Here is a 22909-nt window from a genome sequence, read left to right as displayed (position 1 = left end):
TGACTCTGAACTCTTTATGAAGTGTTAGCAAGCTCTCCTCACAGTTCAGTCACATAAAACAATCCTTTTCCAGGCCCAAAAAGAACAAACAGCAGCAAATTGAGGAGAGCAATCTGGGAGGATGGGGCTGCATAACCTGGAGCTGTAATTGGACAATTAACCCCAAGATGGAAATGACCAAAACCTGTAAGAGTGAGAAAACTCCTGACCCAGGGTCCATCTTGGGTCCATTTTGGGTGTAGCCCCAGCTGGGTCTTGTGCTGCCCAAGGTGGATCCTTTAAAGGCCTTTTTCATAAATCCCTGCTTTATTCTGTAACTCTGCCTGGCCTCTGTTCCAGGCCGCCTCCAAGGCATCACTGTCTCCACATTTTGGTCAGACAGAACAATCCCCCTAGGCCTGAGATCCAAGGACATCCTACAGCCTCAGGCCCTGAAAATACAAACAAAAGTGAATTGGGAGGAGCAAACTGGGGGTTAAATGACTTCATTACCTGAAGCTGTAATTGGAGAATTAACCCCTGATATGTAAATGGACCAAACTGATAATTGTGTGAAAGACTGGTGACCATTGTCCAGCTTGGGTGAGGCCTCTGGAGGCTTCTGAGTGCCCCAGGTGTATCTGTGGAGCCTTTAATAAATACCTGCTCTTATTCTCTTAATCTTGTCTAGCCTCTGTTCTAGGGAGCCACTCCAAGGCATCAGCAGCACCAAGGACAGCTGAAATCCCTAAAAAAAGTTAAATCAAGCAATAAAATCCTGGCAGGGAACACACCCAGAGCATGCTCAATGGCTCAGGTCTGCTCCCAACAGCTTTGGCCAAGCAGCTTTTCCTGGACTGAGTTCAGGAATTGTACAAGCAAGGCCACACAAATCCTCCCACTTTTTAAGTTCTTTCCTATATTTATTTGCTTTTATTTCATTTTATCCCATAGGAAGTAAAACTAAACTAAGATTTTTATTTTTACAAGGAGCTGGTGTTATTTTCTTTGGACGGCAAATTTAATTCACTCCAAGATAAAAAATATCTGCTCTTCAGAAAAGCTACTTCTCCTTTATGAAGCTCTTTCTATTTTTACAGCAACTTCCTTCACCCACACAAAGTATGCTGAGTGCCCTGCAAAGATAAACTCCAAGGAAGTGGAAAATGTTCCTTTTGTTCATTTGTTTTACTCTCCTTACAGAGAACTCCTCCCCACCTCAGAAAAGAGAATAAAGCCCAATATAATTCAATATAAAAAATGCAAATGGAAGTGGAAATACCTATCAAAGGAGCGATTGTGGGAAGTCACTCTGCTGCCTTGGATCTCCCTGGTCAGGTGCCACATGACAGAGAATCTGAACAGAGCTTCCAGCCTTGTCCCCTTGGCAAGGAGAAAAAAGGAGATTTAGGGAGCTTTCCAAGTTGAAAGAAAATTGGAATACATTGGTTATTGGTGGGAAGCTTTAAAAATGTTTGCAAACTTTTATGTTGCAAAATTGCAAGGACAGGAAAACAACAGCAAAGACTGGTTAAAGTTTTATTGTGCAAAATGTTCTGTCAGCTGTTAAAGAACTGTGCTGTCATTATATTAGGGAAGGAAAAAAAAATAATAACTGGCTCACTTAAAATACAGACTATTGTGAGACCAAATACTATAAAATCAAGGTAAAATAAAGTGATTTTACAGATATTGGTGGAGCTGGGGCGGTGGGAAATCCTGATAAAAACTACAAGATTTGAGCTTGAACTAAAAACCCCAGCTAATATCGAGTGCTAGATTTTGTATCCAGGGATTAAGCCCAGCACTAATCCCATGCTGAACAAATCCCAGGGCATTGTAAAACCATGGACAGAGCCTGTCAGACTCCTGGAAAACACAACAACCATCAAAACCCATTCCTCCACATTGTTCAAAATTCATTCTAAATCCCTTGAAGAAATAAAGCATTTAAACCAAATTCCTTCCTAAAACATCCTTATAATAGCAAAAATTAAAAAAATCCATGGTTCTATAAAAATAAACTTTTAGATCAAATTCAATATTTTTCTACTTAAAAGATAAATATATAATATAAAATATATTCTATAAATACAAAACAAAGATATAAAGTAAATAACTATAATATAATAAATAACTATAAAAATATTTAAGCAATTAAAATGTATTATTGTATTATGTTATATCACATTATATCACAATATATCATATTATATTATATTATATTAATTATACATGATTATATTATATTATATTATATTATATTATATTATATTATATTATATTATGTTATGTTATATATATGATATGATATGATACTATGTTATATATTATATCATAGCATATCATATTATATCACATCACATTATATCATATCATATTATGTTATGTTATATATATGATATGATACGATATGATACTATGTTATATATTATATCATATCATATATCATATTATGTTATATCATATTATATCACATCACATTATATCATATCATATTATGTTATGTTATATATATGATACTATGTTATATATTATATTATATTATATTATATTATATTATATTATATCATATCACATTATATCATATCATATCATATCATATTATGTTATGTTATATATATGATATATGATATGATATGATACTATGTTATATATTATATTATATTATATTATATTATATTATATTATATTAATTCTATTTTTCTCTAAAAAAATTTTTTTCTCTTTCTCTAAATTCCTCACTGCAATTCCCAAGAAATGCCCTTGGGAAGTTCTGCCAGCCTGCTCTCCATGAAGGGAGCTGCAGCACCTACTTTGTCCCGGTGCAGTAGGGCCTGGCAGATGATGTCCTCACAGATATTTGCTGAGGGAGCCAGGCAGTGAAGTCTGTAGAACAATTCCACACAGGCAATGTGGTGCTCCCGAGTCTCCTTGTTCAGCTGATTCCAGAGCACACAGGCGACTCTCTAGGGAAAAAGAGCAACCAACTAAATATAAATATATTCCTAATTATATTTAATAAGAGCCATTTCCTTCCTGGCTTCCTGTTAGCAGAAGGCATTCCCAAACTGCCTCAGAATCCCAGGATTCTAGGAATTAGCTGGGCAGTAAAAAAAGAAAAGAAAGTGGACACCTGGTAGAAATCTGTTTTCTCTGAGATCATCTTCAGCACTGCAGGAGCAATGGGAGGAAGGGTGACCATCTGCAGCTTGCCAAGGAAAGGGTTGTGGCCAGACACTTTGTACCTCTTCATCCTGTCCTCAATCACCAGGGCCAGGGACTGGGAGTGGTTGATGACCTCCAGGAGGGTGAAGATGGACACGTTCTGCACGTAGCAGTCGTTGACACAGCAGCAGATTGTCATCAGGGACTTCAGCCACAGAGGGAAGCTGGGGTCACCTCCTGCTCACAAGGGAAGGGACAGAAAGGGTTTGGAACTATTAGAACCCTGGTTACTGAGAATTTTGGGCTTTCTGTGCTTCCAGGCACTGATCCCCAAGAGAATTTGACCTGAGGGCCTGGAGAAGCTTCCAAAATTCAATAATAAAACTGAGATTTAAGGTGTGGAGTTTGAATAGAAGTGTGTGATATCACAGGGTGGGAAACTCAGAGTTTAAGGGTTTAGAATACAGGAATAGATAGAAAGCAAGAGGGAGGGTTTAGGGTGGAGGCTGCTCCTTCTTCTTCACCTTCTTCTCCATGGGTTTGGGTGGTTTTGTGTCATTGGATAAAAAAGTCCCCATTGCGGGCATGGGTGGTTGGTTATTGGGTTAAAAGTGAAAATAATTGAGGTGTCATTTGTTAATTGGACAGTTTATCCTTCAAAGGCCTTGGAGAGAGAGAGACAGGGCTCCACTTTTAGTTTGTTGGAGTGAAGTGCTGCAGAACTCAGGGTTTGTGAGACTGTGACAGAGATAAGAACTGATAAACATCTGAGTGCCAACAAGAAATACCCTCTCACACATTTAATCCTGACCCTGGCAGAAAAAAGAAGCAAAAGAATCCACATGAAACAACCTCAGGGTTGGGGTGATACTCCCAAAATCCTTTAAGCAAGGTCACAGGACCAAAATGACTGCCCAGATCCTGTCATCAACAGCTCATGGAATCACAGCAGGTTTGGGTTGGAAGGGCCCTTGGAAATAGCAGGGACACCTTCCACTGTCCCAGGGTGCTCCAAGTCTGGCCTGGAACACTTCCAGGGATGAGCCAGCCACAACTTCTCCATGTTTTTCCTACTTCTCCCATCAGAAAGCTCTTGCAGGACCCCAACAACTCCAGGATTTCTGCTTTGCCCTTTATGTTTATTCCCAGCCCAATAATATATAACATTCCCAATAAATATTCCCAATTAATATGTTTATTATTTAGAGCTGCTGGTTTGTCTTCCAGCTGCCATTATCACAATCAGCTCCAGGGGGCTCAGGGTCCATGGATGCTCCTCCAGTAGCACTGAGGCCCCTCCTCTCAGGATTTATAAATTACAACCAAAGTGGCTGACATCAATCCAAGCCATCTTTTCCTGAGGGATCAGTGGAAGTATTCCATGTCCATGCCATGCTCAGCCATGGAGAAGATGGGAATATCATCAGACAGCAGGGATATGGAGTGAGGTGAGGAACAGAACCCAATTTTCCAGTTTCCCACCTCTCCATTCCCCACAATCCTGTTTGTGAGTTCACCTTCAGGTCAAAACCAGCTCCTGCTAAAGCCAAGAATGAACTGGAAATCCAAGAACAAACAGGACCTCCAGCTGTACAAAATTATTCTTATTTGTTACACTGAACTCCTTTGAATGCTGAGGGTTTGGGATAAGAGATGATTTTGCCTCTGTTATGCTTTAGAGCTCAAATTTTCCACCTACACCCATCTTCCTCTAAAACATCCTTTCTGGGGGCACAACCCATGGAAAACAGGGATGGGATATCCTGAAAATCCTGAACCATGCAAGGCTGTACAGGCCAGGAGGTCTTTGTATCCCTTCAGCTCCAAATTTTCTAGTGGAATTTTTCCAAAAAAAATTTGAATTGAAGAAGCTTGGTAAAACTCAGCTGCCAGACACACTCCAGATGCTGAGGTGGGTGAGGCTTTAATTCCCAATTTGCCTTCAGCCCTGTTCAAGGGTTTTTACTGGCTCTGGTCTGGAAAAGAGCCAAGCTCTGACTGTTTGTATCCTAAAAATGCTCAGGAAAGGAAAATTCTTACCAGGCCCCTGAAACAGAGAGAGGTACAACTGCTCCATCTCCTCCTCAGACAGGTACACTGGGAATGTGGTGCAATCCAGCAGCAGGTGACAAGCTGCAGAGAAAGCTTCCTTGCAGTCCCCTCTGAGGGGTCCCAGCACCAGCTCCAGGTCCCACTCCTCCTCCTCCTCCTTCTCCTTTTTGTGTTCAGAGAGGAGAGCAGTGGAATTCTTGCTCCTGAAGGGTGAACCCCTGGCTGAGAACAGCTCTGAGAGCATTTGTTTCACCTGAGGCACAGTGATTTGTTTGCCATCCCAGGGACTCTTTTTCTTGCTGCCACTCTCAGGTAACCTGTAGCCATTCTCCTTTTTCTCCTTCCCACTCAGATTTATTGCTGCAATCCCTTCAGGACTCATTTCTTGGAGCTGCATCCCAAAAATATATTTGCTGGCAAACTTGGCCAGCAGCTCCTGGATGCAGTGCAGGGTTTTCTGGATGCTGCCTCCTTTTTTCCAGACATCATCCCTCTCCAGGGTCACCGTGGGCACCCCCAGGTGCTGGCACAGCTCTGGGGAGGAGGCGCTCAGGCCAATGCCACTGTCCTCTGACTTGAGGGTGGCGAATGGAGATGATGTCCTCACAGGTATTTGCTCCTCCTCCTCCTCCTGCAGCCCAGGCTTGGTCTCCAGGGTTATGTCCACATCCTCCTTTGGCACTGGGCTCTGCAAGAGCAGTAGGGATGTGGTTAATGTGGCACTGCCAACAGAGTTTCACTTGGAGAACAGCAGTGACAGAAAAAGGAACAATTGCTGTTTGTGATGCCCAGCTTCAGGGTCACAGTTGTTTATAAACAGCTCCATTCATTGCCCTTTAAAACCAAATATCTGTATAAATATATTATATATAATTATATATAATATATTTAATTATTTATAAACAATTATAATATATATATTTATTTTATCTATTATATATATTTATAATATATTATTATATGATATGTTTATATACTTATTATATATAAATATCTCTATAACCTCACAATTGACTCATCAGAGGGATGTGCTCCCTCAAAACCCATTTCCCCCAGAGCAGCTCCATTAATTTCTCTTTAAAACCCAATATCTGTATAAATATATAATATAAAATACATTCTATATATTATATATATAAATATCTCTATAAACCTCACAATTGACTCATCAAATAGAGAGATGTGCTCCCTTAAAACCCATTTCCCCCCAGAGCAGCTCCATTAATTTCTCTTTAAAACTCAATATCTGTAAAAATTTATAATTTAAAATACTTTTATATTTATTGATTGATTTATTTATTTGTATGTTTATTATCTCTATAACCTCACAATTGACTCATCAAACAGAGGCATGTGCTCCCTTAAACCCATTTCCCCCAGAGCAGTGTTCCATCTGCTGCAGCATTTCTGCTCAAGTGCAGGTTTTTGTTATTTATTTGTTATTTGTTATTATTTGTTCTGCTGGCACATTTTGGCAGGCTGTGTTCTGGCCTTGCTTTATCCCGTTTATTGCTCATGGTCCTTTGCACACCAACAATGCCCCATTGTGTTCCACTGAAATACTCATTGAAAGCCCTGCAGACCTAACCAGCTGTGAAGCTGGGCTGCATTTGGTCACTCCAGTTTTTAGCTACTGCATTCTGCTTCCAAAACCATTTAGATCCCATCCTTCTCAGGGGCAGACAAGACTAAACCCCTTCAGTGCCACAAATAATTCAAACAGGCCAGAACTGAACACCCAGTGAGAGTAACAAGGCAGCAGAGTGCTCTGGAAGGAGCCAAAGAAAGGAAATTTCAAAAAATCTTTATTGTTGTGCTTAAGAATTTCATAGAATTATAGGTTTGGGTTGGAAGGGATCTTAGAAATGATCCAGGGGCACCCCTGCCATGGCAGGGACACCTCCCACTGTCCCAGGCTGCTCCAAAGCTGCTCCAAACCCTGTCCAAGCTGGCTTTGGACACTTCAGGCATGAGGCAGCCACAGCTTCTCTGGGAATTCCATCCCAGCCCCTCTCCACCCTCCCAGGGAACAATTCCTCATTGCCAATATCCCATCTAATCCTACTCTTTTTTAGTTTGAAGTCATTCCCTGTGTCCTTTCCCCCCATCCCTTGGAAATTGTCTGTCTCCATCCAATTCTGAAACTGAATTTTTTGAAATTGTCTCTCTCCACCTTTCCTGTGGCTCCCTTGATGTGCAATTGTCATGAAGGAGAATCAGCATTTTAAATTCTGTCCCAAAACCATTTAAACCAAGAGCTTTAAAGGGTTTTACCCATCTCTGAGGGGTTGAAAATCACCTACCCCATTGCCACTGCCTGTCTCAATGTCCAGGTAGGAAGGGGGCATTTGCACCTTGCTGAGCACCTTAAAACAGGTTTTTAAGGCATGAGTGAGTTCTGGCAGCCCCAAGACTTCCATGTTTTCCAGGAGAGACTGCACCATGTAACTGAGCATCTGGGGCAGGTACTGAGTCTGCACTTCTGAGTAGAGCTCCTGCAAGAACAAAGGGATGTTTAAAGGGGTTATCCCATCCCAGCCATCACTGAGAGGGACTGTCAAAGCCAGCCTTACCAGGGGAATCACATCCAGCAGGAACACCAGCAGAGTGCACAGCTCTGGAATGGTAGGAGGAGCGCTCACATTTTCCAGAGGATACCTCATCCCTGTGGATTTGTTTCTGGAGTGAAAGAAACATTCTTATGGAAGGGTTTGTTTTTTTCATGGCAAAATTCTGGTTACAAGCAAAAAGCTTTGTTAAAATCAGCACAAAACACTGAACAGCTCTGAGGCAAAGGGCTTCTAACAGAGCAGTGGAAAATATTCTGTCAAAACAACCTCAACTCTGTGTGCTATGATGAAGAGCTGCCAATTTTCAGATTGCAGAATCTTCTTTCTTAGAGTTAGAAAATGATAAAAAGAGAGATATCATCTAATCAGAGGGTTGGAAGAGACCTTTAAGGCCATTTAGTATCTTTATTTTTCTTCTACAAAGACCTCTCCACCTTCCCTCCCAACCCTTTTTCCTTCTTCTGTTGATTTGAAAGGAATTTCCTTTGTTCCCAGGTTGAAATTTCCATCTCATTGTTTACCTGGTTGCACTCCTGAATTATTTGTGGACACAATTTACAGACCTGGCTGGTTCTACCATGTGTGATGTCCCTTAAAAGCTGCAGTAAATATTATTATCCTGAACAGACAGCTCTGAAGTGGCATTTTTGAGAGCAAAACATAAACACCTGAAACAATCTTCAAAGCATTTGGTCAGGTAATCCCAGAGGAAATCAGTGCTTAAGGATGTGATCAGCAAATTCACTGTTTTGACAATTTCTGAAGCATTTTTATTCTCTTTGATTGCACTGGAAGGGAGAGAAAAGGAAAAGAAAAGCAGATGTCAGTGAGGATTCACATCACATGAGCTGATGGACTCAAAAATCTCTTTTCCCCTTTCTCTAAAAGCTAAAAAAACATTGATTTTTTTTTTTTTTTTTATCAAAGACTAAATCATTGTGGAGCTGGAGCATCTTGCAGATGATGGGAATCACAAGGCTGAGCTCTGCCAGCAGCCTGATGTCACTGGGGTTACTCAACACCCATCACATGCAGCAAACTTCCTTTTTTCTCTGCTAATCCAAGAGAAATTCATTGTGTGTAGAGAAAAGGGGAAGCCAGAGAAAAATTTCATCCTCTGGCCAGAAAGTCACTTTGTTACAACCCAAAACTTCATAAACTCCTTCATTTTAACCATTAAACTTTAAAAAAATGATCCAGTTTCAGCTCAGAGCTGGAAATTTGTCATACCTTGCCAGGGTGTTGCCACTTTGATTGTAGCTGAGTTTGAGATCAGAACCCAGGGTGTCTTTGCAGTAGGAATAAAAAGCTCTAAGAACTTCCAGGAACAGATCTCCAACAACCTGTGGTCCTGCAAGGAAAGGGAAAAAAGAATCCAGGAGTTGTTTACAGAGGAAGGGAAGAAATAATAATTTCATTGCCCTTAACTTGGAATAATTAAAAAAAATAAAAGTAGTGTATAAAGCATTGCAATGAGTGCTTTTAAAAATGAAAATATAAAAGTTTAAGTGACTAAGAAGAGCAGAAAAGGTCAAAGCTTGTTATGTTTGATTTGATACCTTTAAATAATTGTTGCATTGTTAAATCCATTTCTAAAGGGAGTGAAAGTCTTAATGGCTCAAGGAGTCAACCTTTATGTTCTGACTGGAAAGATTAAACTGGATAATGCAGTTTAGCTGAATATCCCTGGTTTAAAAGGGATTTATGATCCCTTTATTTGTACTTTGGATTAATGCAGATTGTCAGGCAGCCAAGCAACACATCCAGCAGGGCAATGTCTCTCATTTATTTTCTAAATTAGATTAATCAATACATTTCTAACAGAAACAACCTCTTTGGCAACATCATTCCCCACCCAAAATATTTTAAAAAATTTATCAAGTCACTTTGGTTTGATTCTTTAGTGCAGAAAAGTGAATTTGCCCTTGAAATAAGGATGGGCAGAGCCTCATCCTGCTGGTGCTGCATGGACAGACACAGAGAGGGAAGAGCAGATCCACCCAAGGAGCAAATGGAGCTCAATATTGACACAAGGGTGGAAGTGCTTTTTTAAAGTGCCCTCAGATGCCAGCTCAAGGCTCACAACCCCAAAATTATCAAGGCTGGAAGAGCCCTTTAGAATCACCCAGTGCCATCACCCCAAACCCTGTCCCCAAGGCCACATCCAGACTCCTCTGGGACAATTCCAGTGACTCCAAACCTCCCAGCCCAAGGCCTGACCACTCTGCCAGGGAATTTTCTGTCCCAATCTCCAACCTGAGCCTGCCCTGGTGCCATTTGAGGCCATTTCCTCTCCTCCTTTCCCTTGGGACAGGCAGCAGAGCCCGACCCCCCTCACTGCCCCTCCTGGCAGGGACTTGTGCAGAGCCACAAGGGCCCCTGAGCCTCCTTTGCTCCAGCCCCAGCCCCTGCCCAGCTCCCTCAGGGATTCTGCAGCCCCTGCCCAGCTCCCTCAGGGATTCTCCAGCCCCTGCCCAGCTCCCTCAGGGATTCTGCAGCCCCTGCCCAGCTCCCTCAGGGATTCTGCAGCCCCTGCCCAGCTCCCTCAGGGATTCCCCACCCCCTGCCCAGCTCCCTCAGGGATTCTCCAGCCCCTGCCCAGCTCCGTTCCCTGCCCTGGACACGCTCCAGCCCCTCCAGGGCTCTCCTGCAGGAGCAGAACTGGGCCCAGCCCTGGAGGGGCTCTCAGAGCCAGCACAGAGGGACAATCCCTGCCCTGCTCCTGCTGCACACACAATTCCTCATCCAGCCCAGCTGCCAGGGGCCTCTTGTCCCCCTGGGCACCCCTGGGCTCGTGTCCAGCCCCTGTCCCCAGCACCCCCAGGGCCTTTCCTGCTTGAGCAGCTCTCAGGACTCTCTGTCCCAGCCTGTAGGGTGGGGGTTGGCAGAACCCCCAGCCTGGGCTGTGCTGACCCTACAGGAGGGCACAGTTTTGCATTTCCCTCCCTGGGACCTATCCATGCTCTGCAGGGCTCTGTGGGGCAGCCAGAGAGAACCTGGAGAGGGAATTTGTTCCAGAGCAGGGCCAAGGCAAGGAACAGCCTCCTACACACTCCCACACACACAGGATTAGGGCTGGGCAGGGTTTTGTTAAGTCCTGCTCAGATTTGGGATGAACACTTCACCTATTTCAGGTTTGTCCAGGAGGCTGATGAGGATTCGGAAGGGTTTGAGATAAGCCTGGTGCTGCTCTTCTGGGTCAGCCTCTGGGAATTTCTGATGCAGAATCACAATCAAACTCTAGGAAAGGGAAAACATCACAATGTTATCACAATGTTACCCATCAGAGACAGATTGTCATCTTAGTAAGTGCTGAAGTGTTGCTAAATTTGATTTTGTTAGGACTGACTACAAATGGAGTCCAATTTTCCATCCAGGGTAAAGAAATCAATTCCATCTTCCCATCATCTCTACTCAAGGGCTGATCTTATCCAGAGAAACATTTTTAAATAATTCAGGTAGTTCAGCCAAGATGCTTCCCTTTGGTTTCCTTAGATTCCATAAGCAATCCACTATTGGGATAAATACAGCACAGATGGAAATGTAACCACAGGGACAGAGAGGGAAGGACAAACCAAAAATTGAGAATCATTCTGGACACAGTTTGAGCTAAAATTGCAAGGATCATGAATTTATTTGGAATATGTCTGTATAAAATGAACACCAACCTCAACCAAAAGATCTTTAGAGTATTTTCCAAAGAAATAAACAGCATGGTCTTCAGAAGTGGTGGAGTCTGCAGCAAAAGTGCCACCTTTAATATCAGAACCTACAAGAAAACAGAGGCAGGAGGAGCTCAGAGAGCAGCACAGAGCACTGAGGGGTTTATGTTGAATTTACACTGCATTTTTAATCTTTGGCATTTCAACAGCCCACACTCCCAATCTGAGGGCATCCAGATGTTCTGCAAAACACATAAATCAAAACCAAGGCCAAAAATACTGGGAATCACTATTTCTTCCAGAAAAATAAGGTTAAAATAGTAACTTTTAGTCCTTTTAGTCCACTGAACCACTTCACAACAAGCTGTGGGTGGAACCAGAATTTATCAAATTCCCTGGGATTCAGAGAGAAATAAATTCACCTCTGAAGAGAAGCCCTGTTCACCAAAATTTTAATTGTACTAAGGCACTTGATAAATGGAAAACAAACACCAATTTACTTTACCATCATTCATCAACAGATAAAGAAGTGTATTTCAATTTTAAACACTGATTTTTTTTTTGCTCTCAAGTATGCAGAATATTGGAATTCTCTGGATTTTGCACAGTACCTAGCAGCCAGGCATACAATCTCCTGTTGAGGGACATGTCTCTCCTCAGCAGAGTTTGAGTGGCTGCTGACAGGATATAAACCAGATCAGCCCTTCTGAGCAGGATGGTGCTTTCCTTGCAGTCCTAGGGTGGAAAAGAAAGAGTTTTCAGCTCTTGGTGAGCACTGAGAGGAGTCAAACTGGTGATCGGCTGGGCTTTTGAACTGGGAGTAATAATGTATTGGGGGAAAGGTAACAAAGCATCAACAGGAAAATGGTTTGTGTGCTAAAAATGTCAAGAATTCACAGAATCCCAGAATCCCTGGGTTGGAGAGACCTTCAAGGCCATCGAGTCCAGCCCAGCCCCAACCCCTCAACTCAACCCTGGCACCCAGTGCCACATCCAGGCTTTGTTAAACACACCCAGGCATGGGGACTCCACCACCTCCCTGGGCAGCCATTCCAGAACTTTCTCACCCTTGCTGGAAAAACCTTTTCCCTGCTCTCCAGCCTGGATTTCCCTTGGTGCAGCTCGAGGCTGTGTGCTCTGGGTGTGTCAGTGCTGCTGCAGAAAGAGCCCAGGGCCAGCTGAGCCCAGGCCCCTTTCAGGAGCTGTGCAGAGTGAGGAGGGCAGCCCTGAGTCTCCTTTGCTCCAGGCTGAGCACCCCCAGCTCCCTCAGGGCTTCCTCACAGGGTTTGTGTTCCCAGCCCCTCTCCAGCCTCCTTGGCCCCTCTGCATGTGCTCAGTGTCCCCAGGTCCTTCCCAAGCTGAGGGGCCAGAGCTGGGCACAGCACTCCAGGTGTGCCCTCAGCAGTGCAGGGACAGAATGACCTCCCTGCTCCTGGGACGGACAGGGACAGACACAGGGACAGACACAGGGACAGAATGACCTCCCTGCTCCTGGGACAGACAGGGACAGACACAGGGACAGACACAGGGACAGAATGACCTCCCTGCTCCTGGGACAGCCACAGGGACAGACACAGGGACAGAATGACCTCCCTGCTCCTGGGACAGACAGGGACAGACACAGGGACAGACCCAGGGACAGACAGGGACAGACACAGGGACAGAATGACCTCCCTGCTCCTGCTGGCCACTCCATTCCTGCTCCAGGCCTGCAGCCATCCCTTGCTGGCCCCCAGGGCACTCTGCTGCCTCATGGTCAGCACCCCAGAACCTTTTCTGCCTGGGCACTGTCCAGCCACACCATCCCCAGCCTCTGGCATTGCAGGGGTTATGGTGGCCAAAATGCAGGACTTGGCACTTGGATTGATTAAACTCCATCCTATTTGACTCTGTCCATTCATCCAACTGTTCCAGGTCTCTCTGCAGAGCCCTCCTACCTTCCAACAGAAGGACACAGCTCCCAGCTTAGTGTGCTCTGCAGTTTTACTAATGAAAGGCTCAACACCCTCATCCTTGTTAGCAATAAACGTGCCACAACCTCAAGGGATCTGAGAACAGTGGGATCATGGAGTCACAGGATGGGAGGGACCTTAAATCCCATCCCATCCCACCCCTGCCATGGCAGGGACACCTCCCAGTGTCCAGCCTGGCCTTGGGCACTGCCAGGGATCCAGGGGCAGCCCCAGCTGCTCTGGGAATTCCATCCCAGCCCCTGCCCACCCTGCCAGGGATGAATTTCTTCCCCAATATCCCACCTAACCCTACAATTTTTCACACAGAAGCCATTCCCTGGGTGCTGTCCCTGCATCCCCTGGAAATTGTCTCTCTCCAGCTTTCCTGGGGCTCCTTCAGGCCCTGCAAGGCCACCCTGAGCTCAGCCCAAAGCTTCTCCTGTCCTTAAAAACTCTTCCTCCATCCTAAACCCTGCCTGTCCCAGAGGGAGGTGGGAAACAATGGGAACAAATTTTGGTTTAAGTAAGGTTTTCTCTGGTGGTCTTTACCAGAAATAACTTCATGTGGACAATTCCAAATTCTAAAATGCTACTTGAATAAACTCCATTTGCTTTCCACATGAGCTGCTCATGCCTGAATAGTTCAAGCACATCCCAAATATCCCCCAAAAGCCCCTGTGAAATCATTGCTCCAGCCTTGGGAGCTGAAAAGACTCTGAGAAGCAGCAGAGTCTCCTCCACCCCTCAAAGTGATGGGGCAGAAGAAATCCCAAAATTCATGGATTTTGAAGGTTCAAAATTCAGCCATTTGGCAATACCAGAGGTGGGAGCTGGGCTGCTTGCACAGAACACACCTTCCATGGAAAAATCCCAAAATAATCCCCTTACCAAAGCTGTATAAAATGGGAAAAAGAAGAGGATTGCTTCCAGAGTGTTCCTCTGCACAAGGACATTGGAATCCAGCACTGACACACACAAAGACTTGATCTGGAAAAAGAAAAAACAACATTTTATTTGATTTTACTATCAAAGGAGAGGGGAGGGGAGGAGGAAGGAAGGAAGGAAGGAAGGAAGGAAGGAAGGAAGGAAGGAAGGAAGGAAGGAAGGAAGGAAGGAAGGAAGGAAGGAAGGAAGGAAGGAAGGAAGGAAGGAAGGAAGGAAGGAAGGAAGGAAGGAAGGAAGGAAGGAAGGAAGGAAGGAAGGAAGGAAGGAAGGAAGGAAGGAAGGAAGGAAGGAAGGAAGGAAGGAAGGAAGGAAGGAAGGAAGGAAGGAAGGAAGGAAGGAAGGAAGGAAGGAAGGAAGGAAGGAAGGAAGGAAGGAAGGAAGGAAGGAAGGAAGGAAGGAAGGAAGGAAGGAAGGAAGGAAGGAAGGAAGGAAGGAAGGAAGGAAGGAAGGAAATCTGGCTACCTATGAATAATCTGTTTAAATAAGAGGATAATTACAGTTTCACTCCTGCACCCAAAACGAGTTAAAACAAATTTTTGTGGCTATTAAAAGAATTGTTAATATTGGTTTTGTAAGAGTACAGAATGTCCCAGAGTCACAAAATGGAAAACCTCCCAGAATGCAGATATTACTCTAATTAGCCTTACACTTATTCCATCACTCAACACAAATTACTCCCTACAGAAGATTTATAAAAAATAAAAAGACACAGAATTTCAGCAAACACTTTGGGAACTGCACATCAAACACTGAAACCAAAAAACTGCTCTTCCAATTAAATGGATGGAGCAATTTCAGAGCATGGACCTTTTAGTGTCTCTTCTCAAAATATTTTTAATTGCATAGCATCCTAATTTAATCCAGACAAGGCTGGGGTTATGGGGTCATTTTAGGTTACAAGTGCCTGGGGCTGTGTGTTCTGTTCCCATCTGTCAGAGCTGGGGCAGCTCTCTGCTGTCCCTGGGGCAGTTTTTTCTTTCTCTCTCCCACAGCCAATCCTCCCTGCAGGAGATCTCTGCTGTCCATGGCCACTGAGTGTCCCTGCAGGGCTGATCCAATCCCATCATCCCATGGGGAGATGCTGCGCCCAGGGGAGGAGCCAAGCATTCCTACCTGGATCCAATCTGAGGTGCTGGGACAGCCCAGCAGCCTTTGCCCAGTGCATTGCCAGAGGAGCAGCTTCTGCTGCCCTGCATGGCCAGAGGGAGCCCAGGCCCATCTCCAGCAGCCCTGGAGCTGCAGAGGAAAACTCCCCCCTTGTGCAGGATCCCTGCTCCAGCAGAGCCACAGCTGGCACTGCAGGAGGGCTGAGCCCCCATGGGATGGGGCTGTGCCACCCCCTGACACACAGGGGACAGGGACTGCTCTGACTCTGGCAGAGTTGTTTTGTAGGATTGAATTTTTGGTTTTAGATTTTCTTTTTATTTTTAATATTTTTCCTAGTAAAGAACTGTTATTCCTGTTCCTGTATACTTGCCTGAGAGCCCCTTCATTTCAAAATTACAATAATTTAATGGCACTGCTGCCACCACTGTGACCCACAGCATGTCAGGGCATGGTCTGACTCTGGCAGTGCTGCTTTGTATTACTGCATTCTTATTTTTATTTTTTCTTTTAATTCTTTTATCCCTACTACAGAACTGTTATTCCTACTCCCACATCTTTGCCTGAGAGCCCCTTCATTTCAAAATTACAATAATTTGGAGGAGAGGGTTGACATTTTCCATTTCAAAGGAGTCTCCTGCTTTCCTTAGCAGACACCTGGCTTTTCAAATCCAAACAAGGGTGTAAAATGAACTTACAGTGAGTTTATAATCAGTGCCAAGCATGAATTTCTGCTGTTTGCCAGAGAGCTCCCTGTTGATGTGGCTGACAATGAAGAGGGAAGCAGGGAGCCTGATGGAGGGGCTGCCCAGGACACTGCCCCAGAGAGCTCCATAAAACACCTCCTGGCCCATCAGCAGGGACAGCTTCACCAGCAGAGCATCTGTTCTGTACCCAGACAGAGAAAAAAACCCTTTGTTAGCTGATTTTATACCACAGAAATGGAATTCTATAGAGTTGATCGAATTGATTTGATGTTTTGCAGCTTTGTGTTGTTAATATTTCCCTTTATTGCAGAATCTTGGGATGGTTTGGGTTGGAAGGGACCCAAAAATCATCTCATTCCACCCCCTGCCATGGGCAGGGAACCTTCCCCTGTCCCAGGGGGTGATGGATGAATCTCACTGTACAAAAATAATCAAACCCTCTCAATTCTTTGTCATTAAAACAAAGTCTCTGTTCACACACTGGAAAATTCTCCAGGAAATATCTGCAAATATTTAGCTCTGACCAAACAACTGCAGCACCTTTACTGCAGAATGTTCATTGCCAGAGGTGTGAAAAGCTGAATTGGAAGTCATTGAAGCAGATGTTAAAGTCTGAAAGGCAATTTTATCAGTCTGGGAGCTGGAGGTTACCTAAAAATTCCTACTTTCAAACCATCAGGGTCAATTTTTAAGGCACTGGATGAAGAAAAACAAGAGATGTGAAGTCCCCTGGATCCCTGGCAGTGCCCAAGGCCAGGCTGGACAGGACCTGGAGCAGCCTGGGACAGTGGGAGATGTCCCTGCCATGGCAGGGGTGGCACTGGATGAGCTTTAAGGTCCCTTCCCAGCCAAACCAGTCCAGGATTCCATGAGATAAAACAACAAATTGCACACAGGACACCCTGAAATCAATTCCAGAGCATCCCACTGAAAATCCTGGGGCTGCAGCACAGTCCCTGCTCTGGAATACTTTGCTATTTTACCATAAAGGAGGAATTAAAACCTCACATGAGGAATGCAAGGTTGAGAAAAGAGGAAAATCCCAGCTCAGAAGAGGAAACACCTCCCAGTGTGATGGGGTTTTTTCCATTTATTTATTAAAAAAATCCCTCAAAGCAGCTTTCCTCTCCCATTTTCTGTGTGAGTGCACAAACTCATGGAAATCTGGAGCTGGAAATGGTGTCTGGGCTGAAGCACAACCTCAGCACTTTGATCACTTTCAGGAACAGCAGGAGATGGATTCATTTTAGTCCTCAATATTGAAGGTTCTCAAAACACTCAGCAGAGAGCCTCTCATGAAAAAGAATTGAAAATTAACCTGACACAGCTTCTGAGAAGATATTCTTACCACAGAATCATTGCAATGAGTAAACAAAAGTCCCTCATGTAAATTGGTATTTTTAAAAAACCCAATTAAATTAATTTTAACATGAATATTTCCCAAGATTTATAAAATGTAGTCAGATCCTGTTTGCTCAAAGAGGAAAATGATGCCATCAAAAATAGGGAAAAAGGTGTAAAACCAGAGGTCAGATCTTGGAAGTTCATCTGATTCATTTTAGTCCTCAATACTGAAGGTTCTCAAAACACTCAGCAGAGAGTCTCTCATGAAAAAGAATTGAAAATTAACCTGACACAGCTTCTGACAAGACATTTTTACCACAGAATCATTGCAATGAGTAAACTAAAGGAAAAGTCCCTCATGTAAATTGGTATTTCAAAAGAACCCCAATTAAATTAATTTTAACATTTAAATGAATATTTCCCAAGATTTATGAAATTTATGTCAGATCCTATTTCTTCAAGGCAAAGAGAAAAATGATGCCATCAAAAATAGGGAAAAAGGTGTAAAACCAGAGGTCAGATCTTGGAATTTCATTTGCAATTCCCTTTAATTCCCTGCTCCATATTTTTGCCAGATTACACAGAAATATTGGAAAGATTTCAGCTGCCCTCTTATGTTACAGAATTCAAATAGAATTTATCTCCAGAGCAGTGGTTTGGGGAGTCAGGTGAATTATTTAGGAGTCAGAGGAGCTTTAAGAAATTTTTTATTCTTTTCTTTCCGCATTTCTATTTTTAACCCTCCTTTTCCTCTTCTTTTTTTTAACCCTCCTTTTCCTCTTGTCTTCTCCTCCTGGGATGAAAATAGAGAGGAAAGGGTTTTTTTATTTCAGCATTTTTCCAGGTCCCACCATTCATCCCCCTTTAGAAGCTCTTTTATTTATAGAAATCTGACAGAAATTTCCTGAGAATTCCCTAGAAAATCAAAACACTGGATATTGCTTCAATGACTATGGAATAATTAATATTACCTGTCATAAATTTCTGATCCTTCTTCCAAGCCAGGCAGCAGCCCAATGACAAAGGCCTGGAGACCAGGCAGGAGGGATTTTTGGAGAGGGAGGAAATATTTCTCATACAAGCCAAGGAGAACAGGTCTCACTGACATTGCTGCATTTGCCAGCAGAGGGAACAAACCAGAGCTTGAATTAAGAAAAAACAAACAAAAAAAAAAGACAAAATGAGAGTTAATTTAAATAGATTGAGATGGTTATGCCTTAGGAAAAAAAAGTTAAAATGACATGTACAAAAGGGATTCTTAATGAGCCCTTTTGTGGCTTTAGGAAAAAAAAAATTCAAATTACCTGTACAAGAATAAATCCTTGGCAAGCCATTTTGTGCCAATGATTTTAAAGATTATTTCATAGGTTTCTAAAGCCTTTAAGTGCACCCCACTGGGCAGGGCTGGGTGCAAGCACTGGGACAATCTTTTACTGATGATCAATCTTCTGGGCAGCAGGGAATATTTCAGGTTACTCTGCAGAGCCTGGGGAGAAAGGAGAGGAGAAGAAATAGTTATAGAGTGAAATATAAAATATCTAATGGCTGTTTATTAAAGCTTGAGGAGAAAGGTGAGGAGAAGAAAAAGTTATAAAGTGAAATATAAAATATCTAATGGCTGTTTATTAAAGGTTAAGGAGAAAGGAGAGGAGAAGAAAAAGTTATAAAGTGAAATATAAAATATCTGATGGCTGTTTATTAAATGCTGAGGAGAAAGGAGAGGAGAAGAGTTATAAAAGTGAAATATAAAATATCTAATGGCTGTTTATTAAAGCTTGAGGAGAAAGGTGAAGAGAAGAAAGAGTGAAAAAAAGTGAAAAAAAGAGTGAAAAAGTGAAATATAAAATATCTGATGGCTGTTATTAAAGCTTGAGGAGAAAGGAGAGGAAAAGGAGTTATAAAGTGAAATATAAAATATCTGATGGCTGTTTATTAAAGGCTGAGGAGAAAGGAGAGGAGAAGAAAAAGTTATAAAGTGAAATATAAAATATCTAATGGCTGTTTATTAAAGGTTGAAGAGAAAGGTGAGGAGAAGAAAGAGTGAAAAAAAAAAGTGAAAAAAAGAGTGAAAAAGTGAAATATAAAATATCTACTGGCTGTTTATTAAAGGCTGAGGAGAAAGGAGAGGAGAAGAGTTATAAAAGTGAAAAATAAAATATCTAATGGCTGTTTATTAAAGGTTAAGGAGAAAGGAGAAGAGAAGAAATAGTTATAAAGTGAAATATAAAATATCTACTGGTTGTTTATTAAAGGCTGAGGAGAAAGGAGAAGAGAAGAAAAAGTTATAAAGTGAAATATAAAATATCTAATGGCTGTTTATTAAAGGTTAAGGAGAAAGGAGAGGAGAAGAAATAGTTATAAAGTGAAATATAAAATATCTACTGGCTGTTTATTAAAGGCTGAGGAGAAAGGAGAGGAGAAGAAAAAGTTATAAAGTGAAATATAAAATAATAGCTGTTTATTAAAGGCTGAGGAGAAAGGAGAGGAGAGGAGTTATAAAGTGAAATATAAAATATCTAATGGCTGTTTATTAAAGCTTGACGAGAAAGGAGAGGAGAAGAAAGAGTGAAAAAAAAGTGAAAAAAAGAGTGAAAAAGGGAAATATAAAATATCTAATGGCTGTTTATTAAAGGCTGAGAAGAAAGGAGAGGAGAAGAGTTATAAAAGTGAAAAATAAAATATCTAATGGCTGTTTATTAAAGGCTGAGGAGAAAGGAGAAGAGAAGAAAAAGTTATAAAGTGAAATATAAAATATCTACTGGCTGTTTAGTAAAGCTTGAGGAGAATATTGGGAAGAGTTTGAACTCCTGACTGCATTTTGTCACAGCAGAACTCTGCAGCTGAGTTTTCATTTGGGATCAGCCATGGGAAATTTGGAAAAGCCTGGAGTGAGTCTGCTCAGAGGAGGGAAAAGGAAGTCAAGCAACAGGATTGGGCCAGGGTATGCCATTATCCCAGATTATCCCATCTCCAGGGAACAGGGGAAGGGACAAGAAGAGCATCTCAGCTTTTAGGGAATAAAGAAAGAATTTAATATTTCTCTTTCCTCATAAATTCTCCCTTCATGGATGCAATCATGGAAGGGGTTGGAAGGGACCTTTAAGATCCCTTGTTCCAGCACCTTCCTCTGTCCCAGGCTGCTCCAAGGCCTGGTCAACCTGGCCTTGGACACTTCCAGGGATGAGGAGCTCACAGCTTCCCTGGAAAACCTGGGCCAGGGCCTCCCCTCCCTCACAGGCAACAAATTTTGCCAATAAATAATTATTTAATAATTTTTTTCCAATAATTTTTTCCAATAAACAATATCTGAAACAAAAATAAAAACCTTCCAAACCAAAGCAGAGATGATGAAATGGGACAAAAGCCTCTGCTCTGGGATTCTCTGGGGCTGCATTCACTGAGCTGGATAACTCACTGCATCCATGTGCAAGTAAAAGATGTTTAGGACAGGAAATAATTCAAGAAGATTTGAAAAAAAATAAGAAAAAATTTAGAAAAATTTTAGAAAAAACTGTGCCTCCCTTCTTGGGAAAGGGAACTCCTTTCCTTGAGCCACCAGAGCATTTCAGCAGGGAAATCAATCAGTTTTCTCTTCAAGTCACAGACAATCAAAAAGAGAATTTGCAAGTCAAGGGCACTGCAGGCTTTGCTCAGTGGGCAAACACAAACAGATGTGTTGGAGTTGTGGCTGCTGAGAATTGGGGACTTTCTGTGCTGCCAGGCACTGACCCCAAGAGAACACTGCACTGACCTGAGGCCTGGAGAAGCTTCCAGAATGGAATAGCAGAACTGGGATTGTGGGGGTGGGGTTTGAATGAAGTGTGTGATATCACAGGGTGGGAAACTCAGAGTTGAAGGGTTTAGAATACAGGAATAGAGAGAAAGCAAGATGGAGGGTTTGGGGTGGAGGCTGCTCCTTCTTCTTCTCCTTCCTCTCCTTATACTTCTCCTGCTTTTTCTCCTCCTTCTCCTCATTCTTCTTCACCTTCTTGTTCTTCTTCACATTCTTCTTTTCCTCTTCCTCTTCCTCTTCCTCTTCCTCCTTCTCCTTCTCCTCCTCCTCCTCCTCCTCCTCCTCCTCCTCCTCCTCCTCCTCCTCCTCCTCCTCCTCCTCCTCCTCCTCCTTCTTCTTCTTCTTCTTCTTCTTCTTCTCCTCCTTCACCTCCTTCTCCATGGGTTTGGGTGGTTTTGTGTCATTGGATAAAAAAGTCCCCATTGTGGGCACAGGTGGTTGGGTATTGGGTTAAAAGTGAAAATAATTGAGGTGTCATTTGTTAATTGGGCAGTTTATCCTTCAAAGGCCTTGGAGAGAAAGATAGTGAGGTATTTTTTGCCTTGCTAATGAAAGGCTGCACAATCACTGCTGTGAGACTGTGACATAAATAAGAAATAACAAACATTTGAGCCTGAACATGAACTGAGGTCTGGAGTGCCTTCAACCCTGGCCTCAACAGAAAAATGAAGTTAAAAACCAGCACAGATGTTCCAGAGCCTGTGGACATCTGGGATATTTTCAGGATCAGGCAAATTCTTGTCTCTTCCCAAAATGAAATCCTGGTTTTATCCTATGGAATTCTTTTCAACTTGAGGTGGTTGTGTTCTGGAAAAGCAGCAGAAAGTGGAACAACCTTGTCTGGAATGAACCTACAGCAGGTGACTTTACCCTGAGCACTCCCCAGCACGAAAGGGAGGAGATAAAACCCTTTTAGAGAGAGCAGCTGGCAGGAAATTTACCCAAGAACAAAAAAAGGGTGAGAGTTTATAACAACAGCAAACAAGAGAAGTCAGCCCCTCCTGGCAGACACACAGATGTCCCTCAGAGCCACCTCATTCCCTCCTCCTCTGCAGGCAGAGCTGCTTTAATGGATGATAAAAGCCAGAATCCAAAATCAAACCATTATTTCACATAGTTGTGGAGTTACTTTTTTTATACCTTTTATATGTGTATATTTGTATTTGTATTTATATTTATATTTATATTTATATTTATATTTATATTTATATTTATATTTATATTTGGAGCTTTTCCTCATGTGGTATATTTTATATATATATATATATATATATATATGTATGTATGTGTATATATATATATATATGTGTGTATGTGTATATATATATATATATATATATATATATATATATATATATTCTCATGGAGAATATTATTTCAACATTAAAATCCTTAAGAGTTGTAAGAACTGTGAAGATTTCTGGAAAGCTGGACTTTGAAACTTTCTATTTATATGGCTTGGCTTGTATTTGCCCACACCCTCTCTGCATATTTAGAGATATAAAAGGAGATAATTACAAAAAAAAAGCAGGCCAGGGTAAATGGTGATCATTGATTTGTGGGGAGTTTTGGAAGGAATTTGAGATGAGATTTTAAAATAGTTGTTGATGATGTGGTTTTGGTTTTTTTATTT

The 22909-nt window shown here is 42.5% G+C and overlaps 1 protein-coding gene across 1 annotated transcript in view; it reads right to left on the bottom strand.

Annotated features, from left to right (window-relative positions):
- DOP1B (DOP1 leucine zipper like protein B) overlaps positions 1-22909 on the bottom strand; it is a 65886-nt gene that overhangs the window by 21018 nt on the left and 21959 nt on the right. The window contains 15 exon segments of the mRNA XM_054517901.1: positions 1262-1362; positions 2796-2948; positions 3116-3384; positions 5188-5887; positions 7503-7694; positions 7773-7878; positions 8438-8557; positions 9000-9120; positions 10895-11009; positions 11438-11538; positions 12043-12166; positions 14272-14370; positions 16131-16320; positions 18455-18625; positions 18788-18969. Of these exon segments, the coding sequence (XP_054373876.1) occupies positions 1262-1362; positions 2796-2948; positions 3116-3384; positions 5188-5887; positions 7503-7694; positions 7773-7878; positions 8438-8557; positions 9000-9120; positions 10895-11009; positions 11438-11538; positions 12043-12166; positions 14272-14370; positions 16131-16320; positions 18455-18625; positions 18788-18969 (2744 nt within the window).

This window comes from Molothrus ater, chromosome 2 (genome assembly GCF_012460135.2).
Source record: "Molothrus ater isolate BHLD 08-10-18 breed brown headed cowbird chromosome 2, BPBGC_Mater_1.1, whole genome shotgun sequence".
NCBI classification, from domain to species: domain Eukaryota; kingdom Metazoa; phylum Chordata; class Aves; order Passeriformes; family Icteridae; genus Molothrus; species Molothrus ater.
This window is presented reverse-complemented; position numbering and strand designations above follow the sequence as displayed.